The sequence below is a fragment of the Nipponia nippon genome, unplaced genomic scaffold (assembly GCF_047370975.1).
Source record: "Nipponia nippon isolate SJK-2023a ecotype South Korea unplaced genomic scaffold, ASM4737097v1 scaffold_15, whole genome shotgun sequence".
Taxonomy (NCBI): Eukaryota; Metazoa; Chordata; class Aves; order Pelecaniformes; family Threskiornithidae; genus Nipponia; species Nipponia nippon.
This window is the reverse complement of record NW_028262331.1, coordinates 8,761,028-8,785,000: the sequence shown is the minus strand read 5'-3', so window position 1 is coordinate 8,785,000 and position 23,973 is coordinate 8,761,028. Positions and strand designations below refer to the sequence as shown.

At 39.9% G+C, this 23,973-nt stretch overlaps 1 protein-coding gene across 18 annotated transcripts in view; it reads left to right on the top strand.

Annotated features, from left to right (window-relative positions):
• BCAS3 (BCAS3 microtubule associated cell migration factor) overlaps positions 1–23,973 on the top strand; it is a 373,805-nt gene that overhangs the window by 217,135 nt on the left and 132,697 nt on the right. The window contains exon 24 of one of the 18 annotated variants that reach the window (XM_087752418.1): positions 83–191. The exons of the other annotated variants lie outside the window; for them this stretch is intronic. Within the exon in view, the coding sequence (XP_087608544.1) occupies positions 83–144 (62 nt within the window). The 3' untranslated portion in view covers positions 145–191. Of the gene's footprint in view, positions 1–82; positions 192–23,973 lie in introns of those variants that run through there. 18 annotated transcript variants of the gene reach the window in all.

Genomic DNA, 23,973 nt, shown 5'->3' with positions numbered 1-23,973 from the left:
CGTGGCACTCGTGTGTGCAGATTCAGGAGAGCGATCAGGCAGGCTACATGATAATTGGCCTAATTCTGCGCTCCTTTCACAGGGAAATCCAGAGCCTTGGTATGGCAGATCTGCTTCCGTGCAGGCGTGCAAGGCAGCTCCTAGAGGCGTTTCACAGACCTCCAGACCTCATACACCATTCCTGTATTACGTTTTGCAGCTTTAAGCACCAACAAATAGCAGCTTATCTAATGTATCTTAAAAAATTGTGGCTTTTTTGGTTACATATGCTCTGTAATTTTGCCTTGCTAAAACAAGTTGTGCAGCTCCACAACCTCTCTGATGTTAGTATCTAATCGAAGTTGTGCCTTTTGTTCAGCATATATAGAAGTAGCGTCAGTCTCTGTTTGCTTTGCATTGCATTTATGAGCATAATAAAGTTATTGCCCTCGTTTTCACAGAGAGATTGTCCTGCATTAGCAAAAAAAGCCACATAAATTATTTGCAAATGAGTGGCTTGTTTTTGCTTATTGATTTCCCAGAAGTGGCAAAATGCTTTAGCTTATGTTCACAACTATTTATAAAATGTAAAATGTGTTTTTCTCTCTGCCTCTTGGCACAGACAGTAAAGTTTGTTAAAGGATTAAGGGCTACGTCCTACTGTTCTTCCCTTAACCATTCCACAGGCTTTTAAACAGTCTCCTTGACTATATTTTCTACACTTAACTTCATACTAAATTCAAGAAGTACATGAAATAACCGTAGCTCTTTAATTGCATATCACCATATACAGCTCTTTTGGCCCCCTTAGGGGGGGAAATGTAAAATCCGAACCTGTAGGTAGATTGGAAAGACATAGCTCTGTACCTTCCAGTTTCACCTCATTACCTCTTTTGTATGCGTAAGAACTGTTTTGCACTACAGAATGATCGTATTTTATGCTGTTTAAATCTGAGTCAGAGCTAGTAAATATTTTGGGCATACAGAGCAAACTAGTTAGTGTTTAACTTTTGGCTTGCAAAAGCCAAGATGATTCGCAGTCTTAACGTTTTAATTTCTTGTGCATTCTAAATGCAATGGGAATTAATTAGATTTGACATTTTAAATCAGTAAGGATGTAAGTTATACCTCGCCTTTCTGTATAATTTTTTCAGCGCTGCTTTTGAGAAAACTGAAAATGCTGGAATAATGTGGTTAGCTTATCATAAAAATATTTTTCATTCTGGTTGGGAAATACAATAGCCTGTATCTGGAGCTTTCTTTTTCTCTAGACTAATATGTCTGCAACAAATGTGAGCAAAAACTGCTATATATTTAGAAATAACAAGAGGAACGTCACCTGAAGTACAGTTAGATGAAATTGTAGCATTTTGTGTGCAGCAAAACAATCTCTTAAGGAATGCTAAGTTAGGGAGGTCTGGCTGGTTTTATATAGTTCAAAATTACTTGATCAAAGAATTTTAAGAAATAAAATGCAGAACTAATCTTTATTGAAAATATACTTTTATTTTACTAGGTGACTTACTACTGTATAACACTACTTATTTTCAGTTACATGTGCTTCTGCTGTAGGTCTCGCTATAATAAAGACATTTTTTGGGTTTGCTTTGATGAAACTTCACAAGAGCCGTCTGTAGGGTAGAAATACAATTTCCCCTCTGCTTTAATTGTGCTCTGTCGTGTATTTGGCTCGGTTAACCGAATCAAGGGAACTGCGTTCGGGTGAGCTGAGTGGATCTTATCAGCAGTGGGCTGGGTCATATTTTTAACTCTATGCCCATTTGAGAATTAAAATTTGCTGTGCAGTTTTATTCTCCCTATCGGCCCATAAAGTGAGCCAAGCGCGGTTTTGGGGAAAGCAGCCGCGTGAATATCCCCCCATTTATGTGCCTCAAAAAAGGTCGTGTCCTTATCAGCGATGGTAATTGATAACAATGTGGTGGTTTCAGTCAAATCTGTGACCTTGGTACCGCAGCGGGGCCCCTGCGCTGGTCGCTGCTTTCCTCACTCACTCTTGCTTTGATGTGATCCGGCAGCTGATAGAGATGCACGCAGGTCAGGGAGAGGCAGCTGGCTGGCAGCGCCAGATTAAAATATTTCTGACCCACAAAAGTAACCAAATGCCCATATTTCTTCATTTAGCATAATTAATACCTTGTATTTCCATTGACTTTGATAAACTGAGTTTTTTCCCCTCTTTCTTTATTATTTTATTCCCTGTAGCTTTCAATAATGATTGCAGGAGATCTGCAGTTAAAACGTTTTACAGACTCTGAAGAATAACATGTTTTGAAAAAGCGAAGATCAAAAGTCTCAATTAGGTCACAGCCTAGCAGGAAGCTTATAACCACATTAAAATGGGAAAGTTATTTCATTTTTAGTATACTATATTTTCAGTAGCCAGCATAGTAGGCTAAAGGCAAAAAGAAACATCTTGGATCTCTCACCAAGGAAATCCTCTTGTTCTCGTGAATTTTTAATTGGGGAAGATACGTGCAATAGGTAAAAGTGTTCAGTGTGCTTTAGTGTATATCTTTCTTGAGAAGAACTTACTGAAATAGCATCTAGAGGAACTGATGAAACATTTTTTTTTTCTTTTTGTCATAAACATTCACTGTGAATTATTATTGTCACCATTTAAAATCCCTATATAAAAAGTAGTTGTGGAGTGACTGTCTGGGTCTCCATGTATTAGCTTAGAGGATCAGCATAAAAGATACCTTAATAGTGAACCTGAGAGTATCCACTCAGGGCTCGAACATCAGCTGATGTCTTTATTTAAAAAATAATAACCGAAAACAACGGCAAAGCAAGCCATCTGGAGGGCTGACGTTTGCTGTGGGCAATGATATTTGTAGCTGCTGCTCTTTCTTTTCTGGGTTTGTTGCAAGGCAGCGAGCGCGGCCCGTTTCCCTGGCCTCTGCTGCCGTGTGCCGCTGCGCGCCGCTTGTAAACAAAGTCACTGGGCAGAGATTAACAGCACTGATTTGTCGTGATGAATGGAACTCGCTTAGGTTGGTCTTGTAAGGCAAGAAATATATTTTATGCCATAACCAAATTTGATTCCTTTTTACCAATAAATTTTGAATTGCATTTAACAGCCAGATAAATGCAGAGCTTATTTTATTGCAGTTATGATTCTAGATATCTGTATTACATGTATTTCTATTGAACTTTGCATTAAGCACAGTAGATCTTCTCTGTCAACAAATAAATTAAACTTGGACCAAGTAGTATTTTCTTGTACGTATCATGGATCTGTTTTTGCAGCATGTTTTTATTTTCCAGTGAGAGTAGTTGTCAAAATACTATACCTACGAGGCTTATGTATGCTGAAGTACTGCTTAAACGAAAAGGTCCTGAACTGGTTACCCTTGGCAGAGCCCTTGCATTAATGTAGGGAAATCATCTTTGCTGTGACTATTGCTCGGAAAAAAAACCCAAAAGATGCAGGCAGTTTTACTGGTATACACAGAATGGTACAGAGATGTGCAGTGGGATGGACAAGGGGCCAGAAATGTCAGCAGATTTAATCCCCAAAGTATTGGGGTTCAACACTCCCTTGTTTTTAAACATAAGTATTTTATACATATAAATTTAACTCATCATATAACTGAAGTATGAGCATTTAGAAAGAAAACAGAAATAGAAAATTAATATAGCATTTGACCAGTTTGTTATTTTTACTCTGAATACATCATCTCTTTTTGAACTAGCTGATACCTGCTCACCTGGCTGGAGGTCCTTGATTCAGGAGTTCTCATCCTTTGTCACATCTCGGATCCCTCCACCTTACAGACATCTCTTATCCGCGTAAGCCTGTGGGTGTGCGGGCACCTGTCCCTGCCTCTGCTGGGGTTGAGCCCCCCTGCTCTAGTAAATACCAGCGGTACCAGCGTCACACGGTGGGTCACAGGAGGAAGCCGTGGTGGTGCATTCTGTGTACGCGGTGCTTGGTAGACGGGATGCTGTACTGGGGTTAGGATAACCTTGTGATTAAGCAAGGATATCAATTACCTGTGCTAGCTTTAGTGTATGCACAGCTTCTCTTGCTATCAGAATTGAGCATATTTTACTCCTTTTGTGTGTTTTGCATTTGAAACAATTTCATCCTAAATATTTATTATAAAAATACTAGCAGTCAGGAAAGGCGGCGGTGGTGGTGTTAGATCTAGGTGCTGCACAGACTGGCATTAGAGCTATAAGGCAAATTTACAGTAGAGACGAGTTGAATTCAGCAGTACCAAAGCTGTTCTTACTAGACTGTACCTGCAGAATTGGCATCTCCTCCACCTTCACGAAAAGTAAAATAATCCAAACTCTTCATGTTACATAAAATGCAAAAGTGGCTTCACATTTCTTGTATGGCTTATTGACCGAGTCTGAATTTACTGTGAAATGTTGGATAAAGGGAGGGGATTGTGGAAGACTTGAGTCTGGTAGAAACAAGTGTGTGCTGACATTTGTAAGCTAAGACTGTAAGTACAAGCAAGTTGCTTTTCAGAATCAGAGGAAGCCCCTTTGAAATCTGAATTTTGTCTGAAACTGGTGCTTCTTTGATGCTCTCAATGTCCCTCATCTCTGTCTTAGCAACTGCAAATATGACTTGATTGTGATGTTGTGGGAAGTGTTGGGTATTTGGGGTTTGCCAGTGTTTGTCATTACTGATTGCTAATTCTGAAAGCAGCAAAAAATAGCAACAGGGAAAGAAATATAAATGTCAGGGGATTCCTTACCTGTGTTTGCAGCAATGCTCTGTTAAAAATAACAGCAACGCGTATGATGTTTATGACATTTAGCAATCCAGCTCGGCTGCTGTGAGGCTCAGTACTACGCATTACCATTCCCCCCCCCGTGACTGTGGTGTTGCAGATGCTGGGTACAGTCGTTCTCAACATGTGCGTCAAATCCAGGAAGCATCGCAGCTCCCGTGCAGCGCGGATGAGCTACCGCACGTCAGGCGGCGTCTGTCAGCACGCCGCACCTGGCCTGCAGAGGAGGAGGCAGCAGAAAGCAATTTTTGCACAACCTGCTTTTTAGACCAAAGCCAGGAGTGGCCCATAGTCTGGCTGAAATGTTGGGGGTCGCTGTCGCCCCTGCTGTGGCAGGACTGCCCGCCTGCCGCTGACCCAGCAGCTGAGAGCGGGCGGCTGCTGCCACCAACACAAATCCTTCAGCCCAAAGCTTGCTCCGCCGGGGCCCCTCGGGAAGCGGGCTCTCTGGAGCCTGACGTCAGACCCGCTGCCCTGGGGGGCTGCGAGGAGCCCTACAGCTGTACGTTTAGCACTTTTTCTACAGCAACTTCAATATATATGCTGCATTGAAAGAGGAAAAAAATTAGACTCGGGTCTTGTGGATGTTTTAATAAGCTTCTAACTTTAAGTGCAAGTAGTTCTAAGTCTGTGAAGCTACTCTTACGCTTAATAATAAACACCTGTGTAGTTTTTTGTACCCTAAGATTTCAGACAAGCCAATGTCTGAAGAGCTCATGGCTCAGCATAGATGATTTAAAGCTCAGGTCAGTGTTTATGCACAGAACACTTGGGGAAGCAAAAATAGAAAGCATCCAAGGAAACAGTATGTTTCAGGGATGACATTAACAGTTCTTCTGAGTAGGATATGTTTCTGTAACTTGCATAGTATATAGAAATGTTTAAAAAATCAGTTCAGACACGGCAAATCCAGTATTTAAGTGTATTTTGTGCTAATTCTTTTAAAAGAAGCCTACATTCCAGCATGTCTTCATTCAGTAATTTAATTGGGATGTAGGTCTTTGAGCTAGTGGCTGATTAGAAAACATGACCTGCTTGAGAGATCAAGAAGGTAAATTGATAAATGTTGTAGCAAAGGTTAGTAATGTGTGAGAGAGTAGAAGCTGCTCTGGGCTTTGAATCACTGATCAAGGTCAGCTGCAGTTCATTAAAATCTTTAGAGATTTAGTTTCATCATACGTATACCCGCATACCATCGTTTATCTTGTAAATCCTACGTATTGGTTGTTTAGTAATATTGCATATTATTGCAACAGCTTTATAGTAGTAAATTTACACCAAGGTACAAAGCCAAAGTCCTGTAAAATCTTTGAATTAGAAAACGGGGCTGGAAGGATGGACCCGGGTGATGAGGCTCGCTCTAGCCCAGCCAGCACCCCGGCCCCCAGGCCGGCACATCCCGCATCCCTCCGTCTTCACGCCAGAGCGCTGCCCCCGTACTTTCTGCTTCTTTGATGATTCGAAATCTTTTAAGGTACACCTGGTTTTGTGCTGATGCTGTCCTTTAGCTTAAATAGTTTTTCCTTCCCTGGCGCTTATGTCCCTGGAGTGTTTGTGGAGAGTGGTCATACACTTGTCCTGGCTTACAGCTGAAATGGGAAAAAGCCCTGCTGCTTTCACTCCCTTATCTGAGCCAGGGTTTCTGTTCCCCTCATCAGACTGCTTTGTATCTCTTTCAAGTTTTCAGCTTGAACATGGGTATTGGTACGCATGTTTGAGATGACATCTCACCACTGTGCTGAACAACATATTTCTGTTTTCTATGATATGTGCTGGAGCGTGGCCATGCCGGACAGCTAGCCCGTCACCATCCTGCAACTGAAAGACCTGGGCTTTTCCCCCAGCCTTTCTAACTGACGGGCACTCAGACTTCTGCATTCCTGACCTTGCACTTTCTGCTAATACATCTTCTGCCTTTGTTGGTTATAGTCCTCAGGAACTTCCTTCTCTTCTGACCGGTCCATCCTCATTATTGGCATCGTTGTCCAGGTTTGTTCCTTCTCTTTCCTTAAAGGCTCTGAAAGCACGACATTTGAAGGCCATATAAAGGACTTGTTCTTTGTCACGTTCAGCCAGCATGGTCCGTTGGTCCTCTCCAGTTCATCCTGATTTTGCTAGAGCTTGTTTGGATGCTGTCACCCCTTTGGTGTCGCTCTCCTTATCCCTGCCTACGTCACCAGTGCCAGGTCCTGATTTCATTCCAGCTACTCGTTGATCTTTTGAAGAACGCACATCTGCTGCTTTCATCTTGCTGGTATGCATTTCAGCTAACGCTGCCGCTTCTCATTCGTGGTGAGGTGTTGGTCGTGCGCTGGTCTGATGAACTTCCAGCAATCTGAGGTTTCACAGCAGCTGAGGCACACCTCACCTGCACCTCTGTCTTGATGGAACCGTCCGCACTGGAAAAGCTTCTGGGGCAAAATCCACTTGCTTGTTGCTGCAGCATTTGGGCAATTCAGTGCCCATTTCCCAAGCCGCAGTTATTGCACTTGTCCCGAGGCAATTAAACCCATTTTGCAGGGCAGCAAAGGCTGTCAGGGAGGCCGTGTCTGTCGTGTCCCGTCGTGCGATGCTGTTCAAACGCTGGCTTTCCGCTTGTACCACAGGCTAACTTCATGAAACCGAATGTAACACGGTTTTATATGCACCGGCTAATGTGTGCTTTAAGTGGTTATATTGTTAAGTAAAATGTATTTGCAGGTGTTCTGGTAAAAGCAGAGCAATGTTCTTTAAAACTTGAACAAAAACTTTTCCTTTAGGTTATTCCTGACTCAAATCTGTTGCCATGAGGTTAAAGTCATGTTAAATCTAGTAAAAAAACGTGCCTAACAGAAATACTTTTTAAGTACTTTTCTTGAAGCATAACTGTGAATCACTTTGAGCTTAATGGTTTTAAAAAATCTAGAACAAAAGAGTTTTTTCCCTACAACAGCTGTGCAGTTTTATTAAAAATTTAAAGAAATCTTATGTGTCTAATCCTTTGAGCGGATGTGTAATTACTTGGCTTGGGCTCTTACACATGGATAACCTAGCTGTACTGTGAGACAAGATTCTTATGTTTAATTTAAAGAATCATGGGTGTGCTTTGGAGATTATCAACACCAAGCCTCGTAAAGGAACACAAAACCAGAACAACTATTATACATTATCATTTGTTATGCAGATGTTACAAACCATCTGACTAGCAGATAGTGTAGTTTGCAATAGTATTAGCAAATGATGGCGGGGTATGTAGAATAAAAAATGGGAAAACTGTCTTTTTGAAGATGTTCTCACTTCCCAAATTGTAGATTTTTCCCCTGTATTTGGGTATTTGCATTTAATGTGTGTTCCCTTTAGGTGAACCTGTTGCTTTTCTAATCAGTTATTCGAACTGCGCTATCGCTTTTTATCTGCAATAAGCACCTTTTTCAGCTTCATCATGGCCATTTGCTACGAAGCCCAATTCAGCAACGTTCCAGAGCTTGAACAAGCTGTTATCTGAACTGTGCTATAAAGGCTCAGTTGCATTAAGGGGAGTTTTGTGTCTGTCATAATGTTACTGCCACAGGTTAGACGCTTGAAAAATTAATGTATTTTAAAGGTCCAAGAATATGATAATGCAAAAACAGTGAAAAAGACGTTCATTTTGTGTTAGATAATTTTTCAGGATATGTATGTTAGGTACTTTTATCAGAATATGTTTGATTCACTATTTTAAATTTTGAAGAACTAAGCCACATCTGAAATGAATTATAATCTCTTTCAATCAAGTTTGAGATATCGGTCAAAATCACCCCTAATGTGAGCAGGTACAACTCCATTGAAGTCAAGTCTGCTTACAATCAAGCTGATTTTAGCCAAGGGACATTTTTTCCTTATTTTCTTTTTCTTTTCCCTCCCCCCCCCCCATAATCTTCTTGACATTAGTTGCATTTTTTTATATTACATTTGGTTGTAGTCACTTTGGTAGGACAAACACATATCATAATTTTCTTCCATAGAAATCATGTGTGCACATTATTTTCAAAATCTGTATTACAAAGTCTTTTATCCTTTTATTAGTTTAGTACTTAAGCCCTAGACATAAGAAAGAAGCCTATCAGTGAAAATCAATTGAAATGCAGTTAGATACAGATCTGATGTACTGTGCAAGGAGGCTTAGACACAGCACAATAAAATCAATTAAGGCCTTTCCAGCCCCATACAGTTTTACCCATCCAATCACTTTTCACACATTCCCTCCATTAGTTTTGCAAGAGGTTTTTTTAATATGAATTATGATGAATGAGACCCTTCTTATGAATATATAGGTGGGTCATTACCCTATGACAACCAGACTGTACTGGTGCTTAGTGATTAAGGCTTTCTGCTGCTACTGTCAATAAAGTTCAAATTCATCCGCCTGAATCTATGATAGGGAAGCTGTAGCCATTGTTGTCTAATTCACTTAACAATGTTATAGTTGTGATTTGTTTTTGTTCATCATAATAATTTACATAAACCCTTTTGTATTTGTTAATAATTTGGATTAGTCATCAAGCTTAAGGAATGTAATAGATCAAATAAACAAAAGGGAAATAATAATATAAAAAAAAAAAAGGCACCAGGCCTACCCAGACAGATGTGAAGAGCAGATTAAATACTAGTTGCGTACGATGCCAAAAAATGAAATATTTTGGATTGAGAAGTTAAATACGTACAAAGTGCAGGTTAGATCGTGGGACAGAGGTGTAACGCCTTACTCTCAAAACTCTTTTTCCTTTATGGGAGTGGATGGCTTAGTTGAATTTGAATTTAAAACTTAAATATTAGCCAAGCCAGGGACAAGTGGCAGACAGCTCTGGTATATGAATGTTTATGTAAATGAAGATGCAATAAAACAAGGCTCCTTGAAAAATCTGCCCTAGTAAATTAGCGGAAAATGCACCGCCATAAACAGCTGTTGCATTTTAATCAAGCATCTGTAGAGTATATTTTGCTTTGTGTTACAAACAAAACAAAACAAAAAACACCCAGATTGCGGCAACCTCATTTTATATTCAGAAATTAACCCATTCTGCACTGCTAAAAAAGAGTAGTTCCCAGGTCACAGCTTTAATGCACCAAGGGGGCAGAAGTACGTTTAACTCATTGACTTTCAGGTTACTTTGTTTAATTTAAAAAGCAATGTTTCTGAATGGAAGAAGAATTAGCAAATCTTACTTCTCTGTAATTCTCGGGAGTTTTTTGCTCGTGCGGTCTCATAGTTTGAAGCACATTTTATAATGAAATTGATCCAAATAGGTTTAAAGAGTGTTTCTTCTGTACTCCTAGCTTTGCACAAATTAGAATTAATCTTGCAAAACAGTTCAGCTGTCAGGTCTTGTTAGAAAATGTCCTTTATGTTAATGTGATACGAAATCATACATCTTGGTTTTCAAAGAGTTAATAAACACCCCGAGCTGTGCTGATCTTGTAGCTTTAGCGAGCCTTAATCTGTAAGCTTGATTACCTCCTAACCCTCAGTCGCCTGCCTCCCTCCTAACACAGCGGGAGTTTTACGGCAGCATTAGTGGCATTTTGCCCAGCTTTGGCTTTAGGGAAATCATTCAGTGAGAAAGAAAAGCAGAAGGACTGGATCTGTCTACTGCTGCGAGGTCATTAACACAGCAGCATGGCCGGGCAGCACCGGAGGAGCTCGCGGTGGCAGTCCCCTCCGCTCCCGTACACGTTACCTTCCACCGTGCTGTTACCGGGCTTTGGACGCGCTGCCACCCACGCCACAGGGGCTTCCCCAAAATGACTTACAGCGCTTGCTCCAGAAGAGCGTTATTTTCTTTACATCCTATGCGCAGCGTATGGGCATTGCTGTGTACGTCTTGGTCTTTCTAAGAGCAATATTACTACAGATTTATGTGCTCCAGGCTCTTTGTGCACACGGAGGCAGACAGGAATATTTAGTGGCGTTTGCTCTCGCTCCAGGAAAGACTCACAACTGGGAATAAGTCTTACCCATTGTACAAGCTGGATGTTCGTTATTTATAACGCTAGCCAAAACGAATAGCCGCCTTCTGCCTACCTTACTCGTAAGGAGTAATTCTCGCTCCGCAAGTAGCGGGGAGGAGTCGTTTTAGCTTTTCACTTACGGTGGTGCCGTTCAGTAGGTTTGGTCAAGGGCTCTGCTGATTCTCAGCAAGAGCGGTCAGAGTTTGGCCGTTTTAATTCATGTAAGGTCCCGTTACAGTTTAAAGTAGTGATTGTTCTGCTGGCCGACTCTTAGCGTGTTTTTACGCTAACATTCACAAAACCAATTTGCTTCTGTCCCCTGTGTTGTCATTGCCTGCTTCTGGAAAACAGCCTTGGCACTTCGTACCATTAACGCTTTCTGTTTCAGAAGAAATGGTGCAGTTAGGCATCGTGCCAAAACTTAACCAGGAGTCTGTGGCTGAGTTGTTTGGCAGGAGAAGACCCTCTTTGTAGCGTGACGTTGTAGGTGTGGTGTATCCAGCTTTGAACGACCATCGCTACACCGAGAGTGACCCCTGGCCAGGGAGCAGGACAGCGCGGGCAGTGAAGAGGCAGAGGTCGGGGCTGGACCTGAGCATGGCTCGGATGAGAGATGGTGGTCTGTGCTACGAGGTGCAACTGGGAGGTTTTCAGAAGTGACTCAAATTGTACCTGGTTGCGAAAATCTGAGATCTAAAATCTATCAGGGGTTTTGTATTTTCAGCAACTAATTTGTGAAAAAGTATAGATGCCATCCTAATTAAAATTTATTGCGTTCACTTTTAACCTAGGTATTTGTTAAAGGGACAAGTAACTTACACCACTGCTCTAAAAAACAAAAAACACCCAATCCCAAACGACTCTTGGCTGAGGTCTGTTGTAGGGGAAAGCCGTGTGTCTCTTATTCCTCTCTTGTATCTGAAAAGCAGAAGCGGAGTGGTAATGTGCCTCTTCCACTTGGTATTTTCTGTGTTTCTCTGGTGGCTGGTTAGAAATGGCTTCTGACTTGCCAGTGTGCACCAGTTCAGCTGAAGGTCTTCTGGCAACTTACTGGCTTACAAAACAAAAGCAAATTATGTAAACTTTAATTTGCATTTTTGAAGTGAAGCTGTTCAGGTTGGTAGTCTGTTGTCAGGAGGGTCTGGTAGCAGGACTTAGCTGTTGGGGATCTTCAGTGAGCTTGAAGGCATCAGTGGCCACCTTGATACTGAGAGAAAGCACATTTAGTTCTCCTTATTGATCTGTAATTTGGCTCTGTCATCGGTGTGGACATGTCCCACCATGCTTTGTTCTTCAGTGGAAATTCAGACTTAAACCCCTCAGGTACTCCCTGACACTGTTTGATTCAGGAGGGACTTCCCAACTAGTTGGTCAAGGACACACCTCATCATCCTCACCTCTCTGGTGACAGAACATCTTGCCTGTGGGCTTTAGCTAGCGTTTGCCATGTTTATTTAATAAAAGTTCAGCCTTTGCTGCTGTTTTGAAATGGTAGGCATGTGTTTATCCTCATTTCAGCAAGCTGTCAGCACGTATTTCCTTAAAAAAAGATCCTTATTGTAATGTTCTCTCCTCTGTTGGTGACTGTAGCACCTATCTTGTTAAGCAATGAGGTTAAGAGCAGTGTCAAAAGGTGCTCAGGGTACAATCCTGCAAATATATTAATACATATTTCTCCTCAAAATATTGTCTTTGGCTAATAATACTTTATAGAAAGCGTTGATGTTACCCAGCGCTCCCCACCGCTGAACCCACCCCTGTATTGTGCTGCTCCTGCTCGTTTGGATGAGACTAATCAAATCTGCTTTGTTCTTCTTGAACCTGAAGGAATTTTTCTCCCCTGGCCTTGCAGTGCAGGAGCAGCAAAGTGCCCATGTCTGGGGAGAGGATGAGGATGGAGACCTTTTCTAGTTGACATAGAAACACATACCCTCATTATCTTCACAACTTCCTTGATGTGTACAAGGTGGTTGACACCACCTCCTTTAGATCCTTGGAATGTAATAGAGCGTGTTTAAATTAAGCATCGAAGCTGAAGATTCTTGCTTTCTGTTCCACTTTTAACATCTTTACTGGATTTAAATATATACCGATATTCCAGGGTATTCCAGGTCAGTGTAGAGACTGCAACTCAAGTGTGAGGGATGTACTACTCTTCATAGCAGAAATTGTGTGTACAGGTTAATATGGATATATGCAGATACACGCCTGTCGCACGCAGAGCACACCACATACTACGCGCCTTGTCATTGTACAAATGAATTTTGGTAGACGGGCTCCGTGTTTCTATACATGTTTCCTTAACGACCCACCAAGATGCTCAGAAGTGATATTTTTAGTGTCCTGGGTGTTCCAGTTATAATATATAACCACCAATATAACATATATATAAATTATATATATATTATTATATATATAAATATAATTTATATATATAAATTAAATTTATAAATTTATATTTTAATATATTTTATATTAAATTTAATAAATACATAAATATTTATATATTATAAATAATATATAACCACCAATATAATATATATATAAACCAGCAATATAATATAAGGCCTATAGGAAATAGAAAAAATTGTATTTTGTTTACTGTCCTTCCAAGGAATAGACATACAATGCACTGAGTAGGGAGAGGGGATGCTTTAAAGTTTTAACTTCCAGCTACACTGATAGCTAGGAATAAATACGGAATGTTTGCATATAAATTGCATTTGAGTTTAAAATCTTTTGCTTTTGATATCAGCCTGTAGTTTTGCGCTATTATAAAATGCTTGCCAGCATTTAATATCCTCTGTCTTTTCGGTGACCATGCCGTGACCTTTCAAAATAAAAGTTGCAGATCGGAAGTAACTGGCTGAGAATTAGCGGTTGGCATATTCCAGTTTACATAGAAATGTCCTCAGTTAAAATATGGTTCATTCATCGGTCAAACCGTCCTTACTTCCTTTAATTGAATTAAGATGGGCAAATGAGAGATGTGTGCAAGACAGAGAAAAAATCTTTTGCAAATCACTGTTATCCTTTTGATAGTGTAAAACGAATCAATTAGAAGCATGTCAAAGCATCTTTTACACATGCACAACTTTGAAGCAGAGAATGTTTCATAAAAGTGGAAATTTAAATTGGAAATAGGAGAATGTAAATTAGATTTTACAATTACACATAATCTAATTTTTCTTTTTGAGAAAGATAGATGACTATTATTTGATCGTATTTTATAGGCTGTTACATCTACTATAATCATTTTTATAACTTGTTCATTTTGAAAACATGCTCATGTACCTTTTGTCTCATTCAACTGTAGCAGCAGCAAAAACCAAAGAAAATATTTTGCTGTTCTCAATTCAAATGGAAGATTCTGCACATTGGTTGAATCAACTAAGCACCTGGCCCCGAATATAGCTGATAAAGCAGGACTTTGAGAAGTACTTACATATTGATATTACTCCTTTCTGCATTTCCTGATCCGTCGGGTGTCAGGAATCCGCTGTTTTCTGTGGTGTGGGTTTGGTTTTTTTGCGCTGTTCATGGAGCTGGCCTTTGCAGCAGTATTTCATACAGCCTCTTAACAAGTTGGTTTAGATGATTAGATGAACAGAATAGACTGTATCAACTCAGAAATGTTTAAAGCTGTCTGAAAGTTTTGGTTGGTGGTTTCCCCATTGTTTTGTCTCTCTGTTTTTATTTGAGCCATTGACAGAGAGCAAGTGGGGGATCGGTGATGTGAGGGGTCTGTTCCTGGAGCGCGTTAGGTGTGCAACAGGCACCGCGCTTTGGGCCCGGCGGTGACAGCTAACGCGCGTTGTCACCGGGCTCTCCTAACGTCCTCGGAGCTCCTTCCGAAAGGAGTCGTGGGAACGTTTATACTCTACGTAATTTTTAATTGGAAGTCATTTATGCAAATTAATAAAAATAAATGTGCGGTCGCGATATCTTCAGTAAAAGACGGGAATTTCACACAGGATCCTGTGTTGCAGTGTGTTTGAATTTATGTAAAAACATGATTATATATTTTGAAAACTTTAACTATCACTTTATGATTCTGATCTGGATTAAAATTGAATTTACAATAAAAAAACTTAGGAACAAATTATTTAATTAAAAACAAAACAAGACCGTTAAAAAAAAAAAAAAGAGATGGGTGAGAGTTAGGGTCTGTCCTTTTGTCTTATTTTTACGCGAAGCATATCTGCAGGGTTTTTAAAAATGTTAATTAATTAAAACATTTGCTTTGGTTAGCTTCTTGTGGGCTGTGTGGAGAACGAGAGTTTTCACAAGAGTTTTACCCCCTAGACAGGGTCTTTCAAAGCCCGTATTTTCGTCATGAGCCACATGCCTTTTACTCTGAAGGCTTTGGGAAGTATACCATTTTGCTTGATCTACAGTGCAGTGTATTTTCATGCTGTTTTTGATAGCTGAAGGACTACCTTGAAAGGTAGAAATTCCAGCTGTTGGCTAATGCTGATGGTAAATCTTATCCATAGGCTGCCTTATTTTTGGCTGGCTTCCTTATTGGAAGCTTTTTGTTCCTCCCACAAAGACACATGTAGAGGAAAAGAGGAAAAAGAGCAAAAATGACATGATCCTTGCAAGAAGCTCTAAACACATTAACAACAGATTTGGAATTATTTATTGATGGTTTTGCCCACTGGCAGTGTAAAATGCGTGTCAGTTGTCATCACCAGTAACAATTTCAGCACATTGTGTTCCTTTTTTATTTACACCAGTGGCAACATGCTTATAAACACCATCACTGGGGGTAGGTCAGGAGGTCAGCGCTCGAGGTTAAGAATGGAAAGGGTCATCGGCTATTAACCTAAGTTTAGCAGCAAATAGCGCAGCCCTGTACATACTGGGGCCTTGGCACCTACTGAACTTAGTAAAACTTTTGTATCTCAAGTTATTTGGCTGTAAGATATTTTCTAGGGTTTTAATTTGGGGTTTTCTAGGGGGGAATTAAGTCTCCTAAATTTTTTATCTATGTCTATCTGTTCTTACGGGCTTCCTGGTCTTTGCACCAAAGTAAAACTCTTCATTTAGGGCTTAATTCCCGTCTGCTTGGAAGCAGTGGGAGTTTTCCATTGGGTTCAGCAGGAGCAGAGTCGGACCAATCCAACACGTTACAAAATAAAAAAAGATCAGCAGCGGCAGTGACTGAAACCTGAACTCGGAACTGATGAGGTAGAGGAGGCTTTTTATAAAAGAAAAAAAGTGAAGTTTTTCTTTCACATGCAAAAGTTTTTCTTTTGTTAGGTTTTTCAGGAATGTGCAAACCCAGGCTATCAAAAGAACCTGAAATCGGGGCTTGCAGAAGTGGCGAGTCATTTGGGTGTGCAGCCCGGCACGTCGAAGGGACCTGCTTTTGAGAAAGTGCAGCCCTCTAAAAACAGTTCCCCTGAAGGTGTTTCCAAATGAGCAGTGAGAGAGAAAACACGCAAGTGTTGCTCGCTGCTCAAAATATCTTGGCCAACGTGTTTGCAAAGGATGGCTTGTTAGTCTTTTATTTATTCAGAGCATACATGCTGCAACTGGGAGGGTTCAAGGGAAAAGAATATTCCCCGAGGATCTTTCACCTCCTTGACTTTTATAGAAGCTTTTGCTTTTAATGCTTTAAAGGCAAAGTAGTTTTTTATTATATACTTTGTATACTGTGTTTTCTGAAACCTTTAAGGGGTTTAAAAATTCGTAACAAAAAAAGGAGTACAAGACTTCACCTATCTATTTCAACTTGTTACTGCACAGTAATGAAATCCATCAGCGCTGTTAAAAGAGACAAAACCGTTCCCATTAATGTTCCCTGTATTTACAAGTTACACTGTGTTTTGAATCATGTACACTCCTGAACATCTCTTCACCACTGCGCACTCCGAAAGTTAATGTACCTGTGTGAAATTCCCTCTGTTCCCATCTTTTTCATGCGTTTGACACGACGGTGTTTCCCCGAGAGCTCTTTTTGTCTCCTCTGCCAGGCAATCTGTGCTGCAGCATCCAAAAACTCTGTTTAGAAAGCTTTAAAGGAAGCTGAAAATGTACAGTTGCAGTTAAACACGTTAGCTTAGTGTTTCCAAAGATACCTAGTGGATTTGAACACACAGATCTAATGAATTTTAATGGGAGTAAGCTTTGAATTATGTAAAATATAGTAAGATGTTCATCTTGAACCAAACTAAAATAATCTTTGAAAGTAACATTTTAATGCACGATTTATCTAACATAGATAATTTATACAAGTTTCTTTTAACCCTAAGTCTGTTCCAGTAAGCAGTACTTCTGCCAAAAAGCTTTTATTTTTCCTATAGAACCATGGGGTTTCTGAATTACACTCAAGAAAGTTATCTAAAGCCGCCTTTAAATACCCACAGTCCTGTTGTCTGGATGTTCAGAATTTGATTTGTAAAGAAAACTTGCAGTCTGCCTCTCTAATGGATCTTTTGCTCATCCATGAAATGTGTGTAGTATGATAGTCTTAAAAGAAGAATTTAGTTCATAGACTGATACAGGCTAGATAGCACTTATTGAAAGCACAAAGCTGCATTATTTATAGCTATTATATTTGCATAATACATGGAAGCAGAAAAATATTTTTTCCCTTTTCATTCTGAGGGGGGTGTTCAAAGTCAGGCTTTTCCCCATGAAGTGAATTAGTGACCTGCACTGGAGGAGGTGGCTCCGCTTGGAGGGGGCAGAGGGGTGAGGAGTGCAGGGCAGCCGGAGGTTTAGCGTTTAGTGAAATTGCTCGCTCATTACTCATACTATTTTATGAAAATGTTTTCATTTTCAATCTACGTAACCTGTTCAGGGAATTACAAAACCTCTGCGTTCGGTTGTGTAACAGGACTGGATTTCTGGATTCTTGCAATATGTGCACACCAATGGTGTTACTATTAATTTTCTGATTCAAATCCTGTGTGAGGAGCCAGATGGCTTGGGAGCATCTTGTCATCCCAACCACTGCAAACACATCTAGCCATAAAAAAAAAGAAGATTGAACCGTGATTTCACAGATTTTTCATTAGTTAATCTGGGATAGAGAGGCTTCAAAGATCCCATCAGTTAATTCTCTCAGCGCTTGTGGAAATTTCTGGCACATTGTGCTAAAGCTGGTTTGAAATCCAAGCTGAGAATCAGTGCCTTAAAGAAGCTGATCTCCTCTATGTGCTGATATTAAAAAAAAAAAAAAAAAAAAAAAAAAAAAAAAAGAGGAGTAAACAAAACTCCCCTTGTGTGGAATTGGACTGAAGCTGATGTTTTAGAAAACACTTTGAATACCTTCAATATTATCTGAAGTAATCAGTGGAGCTGTCGTGATCTGTAATCAGTTTCATTCCCAATGCTTCTAGAAAGCATTTGCTAAATTCAAATTTTTCTAAATATACAAATTATGAAAGAAAGGATTTTTTTTTTCCTTTTGGCTAGCTGTAATGCCACTTTCACCTTTGCAAACAGGCCTACTAAATAATAATCAGTTGCAATCTGTGAATTTCCCTCCTCTTATCAATTATTAAGTATCATAAACCTTCTGTTTGGATAATCTTGGCACCACTTTAAGCGTTAACAGTAAATTTATTTTTAATTAAATCTGTGCATTGAGAATAAAATGAGGCTCTTCTGCATACTAAACAGAACACATATGCCACCTCTACTTATTATCAAAAAATCTGATAATGCTTATGAAAGTTGTAAAGGCTAGAGTTCATTGTCTGTGTCCCATTTAACTTCAGCAGTATTAGTTAATGAGATAAGAGCCAAAGTGAGTAACTGCCGTTTCTTTAGAAGCGTTTGTTAAAAGCATTCCCCTTTTTTAATATAATTCAAAAAATTCTTGCTCAGCATAGCTACAGGTGACCAGGAAACGCGGGTGTATGTAGCATGCCGGAGATGTTTCCAGAGCAGTGCTTTGGGATACAGAGAAAGCAGTTTTCCTTGTCAGATGTGGTGAGCTGGAAGTTTAAAGTTGTTATCGTTGTAGGTTGTAATTGATTTTTTTATTATTATTATTATTATTTAGTTGCAATTGTTTTTAAGAGCTTTAGTGAAGATTCATCAGCTTGTTGTTCCATGGGAGGAAAACCAGGTCTACGAAAATAGCTCAGGAATGTTTTGACAGTTCAGTTCAGGAACTTTCTGGTACCTAAAGTGAGATGTGGCCGAGTGAAAATGCCTTTTCACGTGTGTTTTTGTTAACCTTTTTGCTAATAAGAGCGGTATCTGAAATCACCGAGCGCTTCTGCTGGGGACAGGAAGCCTCCCGCCGGTGCTGTGAATCTCATCATTTATTTTTTCTAACCGCTACTTCCAGCTCGGGGCCGTGTGACATTAGCCCAAAGGGAAACACCGGTCCGGCGGCTTGCACTGGGCAGCCATTGTCTTATCTGTCACAGCAAGAACGCGTGAAGCTGTTTGCATAGCGTGCTAACTCTGTCAGGGTCAGTTCCAGTCTGTGGCCGCTAAAAATGAAAAACATGCCCCAACCGGGACAAGAGCAGGGTCAACAGCTGGCAAAGGATATGGCAATCATTTATATAAATATGCTTTCTCAAGCCCGCAAAAACAAAAAACCCAAACCCAACAGCTGGGAAGGGTTGGAAGTAGCCCCAAGGCTGGTTAGTTCCCTTCCAGATGGGGAGGTTAGACCGGGGCTAGCCAGGCTGCTCCACATAGACTTCCGATTCGCATTAGAAATAAAAAGAGTGGAGGAAAGGAAAAAGGAAGAAAAGCTACAAGCATGACTGCTCTGTTTTTCACCTAACTTAATCAAATAAGTGAAGAGTTTCCGAGACGGAAGGCTTGCATTTATTGGTATTCACGCTGGGTTTTGTGTGTTTATCACGGTGTCTGATACACTCCTTAACTGTTTAAAAGGGAAGCGTATATATTATATAGAATAGTTTATATGTAATGTCATGGTCATTTGTAGACAGATTGAAGAATCATGTGAAGACTTATGCTCCGTTCATGTCTTCTGAGTATTTGTATAGTCGGATCCAAAGGAAGGGGAGACAAAGAAGTCTGCTGGCCGTGCCTCTGCGTTTGAATTGGCAGATACGGTTTATTCCTATAACTTGTTTTTACCTGTAACTGGGCTCTTAGCATGTTTTGATCTGTCAAGTCAAAGAAGAATCGTAGCCTTAACAACTACATATGATGCAGAAAACTTTTGGTGCGAAAAGGCTTAAATGTGACTGGTTTGCCTTTCAGAGCTCACAAATGTGGATTTGGGTTTTACAGTACAGAAGAGACCGTTGCGGTGATGCGTGATGCAGCAATTTCAAAGTCATCACACAAATGCAGAGATCATAGTATAGGTGCACGTTACATCAGCTGAACAAACAGAGACCTTTACATTCTGTAGCTTTCATCCCAACACAATTAGAAGAACGTTTTTCAGGACTGATTTACTAATGGTATCTTGTACTATTGAGGCAAATCTCCTATAAAAGAGAATTTATCTGGAAGCAGAATGCATTAGATTTCTCATTACAAATGTTCAGTACTGTATCTGTCCTTTAGCAAGAACTCTAACCTGTAAATTGCTGAGGGCATTGCTCATAATGTGTGCTTTGTGCATAACTACCAAGTGGCGTTTCGTAATGTTAATTGTACAACATCCCTTTAATTAGCACTGGGTAACAGATAAGGGGATCCTAGATCGCCGAGGCCTGTTTCCCCACAGTTGTCCATGAAGGTGGAAGTTCACTGGAAATTCAGAGGCTGCTTTCATAAGAAGAGGTCACAGTTGTTTCTTTTTCATATAAGAAATGAATTTCATGTAAGAAATGAAGAAACTGAATTTTCAGTTATTTACCATCGTCTGAATAGTCATTAGTTCTTTCTTTTATTCAAAAGAACACACGTCTTCTCTCTTGTGGTATTTGTAATGTGAAACACGATACTTTCTGTCGTAGGTTGAAAGTCCATGTTTTCATTTTAGTTTAACAAAAATCAAGCCCTTTATCGACAGTTTTCTGTGGTCTGTACTTTTCTTTAAGGTTTTCTGTAGCAGTTTACAAGACGGGTACTTTTCTGCAGTGATGGACATGGTCATTGTCTATTTTACTTTACATTGGCGTCGTCTTCAGATATTAAAAAAGGAAAAAAAAAAAAAAAAAACAAACCTGCAGCAGCCAAGCTCCTTCTGTGGCCAAAAGCAGGTACATTAGAAACACGCTACCACTTCTGTGATGGGGAACGCTAAACCTCAACTTTGAGCTGGAGCGACAAGGCAAGCAGAAACTTAGGCAGCCATGAACCATTCTTTCCTTCAGCATCGTTGCCAGCCGTACGGTGATGCCAGGGAAGTTCTTTCACAGTTGCTGATGGTGTTTTGTGACCATTAATTTTACGTTATGGCTGCTTTGTTTCATGCCATCCTGACCAGTGGTGTCGGTTCTTTGATGATCATGAAGTCATTACTCGAGCATCCAAGTTGAAAACTGGGACTTCACCTCTTCTTCATATGTTGGGAGAGGATTTCTGTCCTTTCTGCTGCATGTGCAGATGCATAAAATCCTACATGTATGGCTAAAGCCATATTTTCCACTTACAGTTTGTTGTACATGTACCCACACCTGTCAGAATTTGAAGAACAAAGTTATATTACAGTCATTCAAACTCATCTTTTGGTTCTGTAAGTTATTATTTACAAAGAGGCTAAAAGAGTTCCTGAACAGCTTGTCAGCATCGCAGCTCTTCTAAATATGGAAAAAACAACTGTGGTGCAGGCGAGAGAATATATTTCAACTTCTGAACATTCACTCAAACTACTTGCAGTTGGAAAAAAGAAGTAATGTTCATGTTAGCTGTGTGTATATATTCATGTATGCGATATTAATCTTCTGTGTTTGATCTTATCTCCCTTCCTCTTGGAAAAGACCAGTAAAACAAGGTAATTTAAAACTACCTGAACACATCCTTCCACCTTACTGTTAGGCCCTGAAGTCATAACCTCCTGACCTTGGAGGTTACGGGTCTAGTGCTTTTTATCCTCCCTGATTTCTCAGTATCTGCCCACTTCCTCCCCGACATTGGAGCCTCGTTATATAAGGAAATTGGAAACACCGACCGGCCTGTGCAGGGCCAGCAATCGCTGCCAGAGATAAGGGCCGGCCCCTGCTCTGGTGCAAGAGGAGTGCTGATTTTAAGTAGAAATGTGCACCGAGGGTATTTGAGAAAGCTGAAGTGGCTTTGCAGTGGCCAGTTAGGAGTACGTTTACTGAAGAAATGAATCTAAGTTTTTACTCTGATATAGTCATTGGGCTTTTTTTTTTTTTAATGAAAAATATACCTTGAGACCTCGACAGCTTAAAAGAATACATATGAAAAAGAGAATACTTCAAAGAGGTTCTAATACCATGAAGGATTAACAGGAGAATTAATAGAAGTATTAATAAACTGCTTGATTTGTTTTGTAGTTGCTAGCTTCAGACTTATGAATTTTTTCTCTTGTCTTTCTGAAATGTGGTTTTGAAGACCAGATATCAGGGGTTAATGTTAGAGATGGATGTTTGAGCTAAGCCTTACCTGCAAGGCAGTGAGCGCGATGGAAAAATTCAGCAGTGAAGGGAGAAAGAGAACACGGTAATGTCAAAGCCAGCAGCGTCATTTTCTAAAGTGCCTACTTGTTTAGTTTCTGTGAAACAAAACTCAGTAAAATAAGAGAACTGAATGGGATCTAGGTAGTCTAAACAGGACAAGAGATTTAAAGCAATAGATGATGATGGTGTATCAAGTTAAAAGACTAAGGCATGCATTGCGTTGAATCACAAAATAGTCATTAAGACATTTGCATTAAAGGATATCTGTATACAAAATAATAGTTCAAATATAATTCTGTAATTTCTATTGTCTATAAAGCTTAGTATGTGTCAGAATAACATTGTTTGAGTATGGCGGTGTTACTGGAAACCCTCACAAATAACAGTAGTTGCAACAAATATGGCAAAAGTAAGTATTGTACATTTGTTTCTTTACAGAGTTTGATAGAAGCAGAAAGCAAGGTGAGAGAAAATTTAAAGTATTTCAAGTACTATTACATGAAGTAACTGGTAGGAAGCCTCTGAGACTGGTGACATCCATGGGATGCGCTTGAGTAATTTCAAGTCCAGAATCCAGGTCAAATAAACTTCTCTTTCAGGGCATGCAATCTACCTTACAAAAACTAAAAAAGTATGTTTGTTTTGCACTGTAACAAATCTGGTGCTTAGAGGAATAAGCAGGCAAATGTTACTTGAGGCCAGTTTTCTGTCCAAGGGAAATGTGTAGCTGGGCTAAGAATGCAAGCTTCCCGTGGCAGTAAGCTGCAGGCTTCTCGACAAAGAAAAGCCACCATCTGTAACAACAGGGCTTCATGCGAATTTCTGAACTCCATCAGCTTCTTTTGAAGCATACTTCGGTACAGTTTTAGCTTCGTTGGTAACAAATAAACAAATTCCTGTTCCTGCGGACTAAGATGGGGTGGGTTGGGATAGGTCACTGAATATCTCAGTGACGGTAGAGGCACAAGAATGTCTCAGATGTAGAAATGGGAGGAAGCGTTGTGCATTAAGCAAAAGGTGGCAAAATAATATTAGGTAACAAGACCTCTCCTTAGAAATGTTAGTAATTAAGCTGTAAGCATATTGTCTGTTAATTACAATCTCTGGTTCTTGGAGTACAGTTCTGAGGCACAAAAGATGGATTAAGGGAGGTAAATTTTAACTTATGTACTGGCAGTTTAAAACATATCGTTGATTTAATCTCACTGAACTGCTTGACAAAGCACAACTGATCCATAATACTGAACAGAACTTGAACAGGAAAGACCGAAGAAGAAAAGACTGAAAAATAAACTATACAGTAGCAGACATGCTGAAAGCTTCATGTAATGAGCAAAGAAGAAGAATTCAGAAAATGAAACAGTAATTTCTTTCCAGAAGATTAACCAAATGGAAATGTTCAACACACAGGACTGGTTAATTAATAGTCAGGTCCATCATTTCACTGTAGGATTTTCCATCTAAGAAAGAGTCTCTCTTCTTGAAACAGAGCTAGGTGAAATGATTGAAGTTGCAGTACTGTGGTTTCATTATTTTAAGTCACTTTCAGGTTTCTGTAATACTAAATGAACACTCCTGTCTTAGTGTTTTTCAGTTACTTGCCTTTAGGATAAATTTCATCTTCCTCCCGTTATATTGATTGGTAGAGTTCTTGTTAAATATGATCATAATCATATAGAAACTCCTGTTTCTATAAATATAGCGTTGGA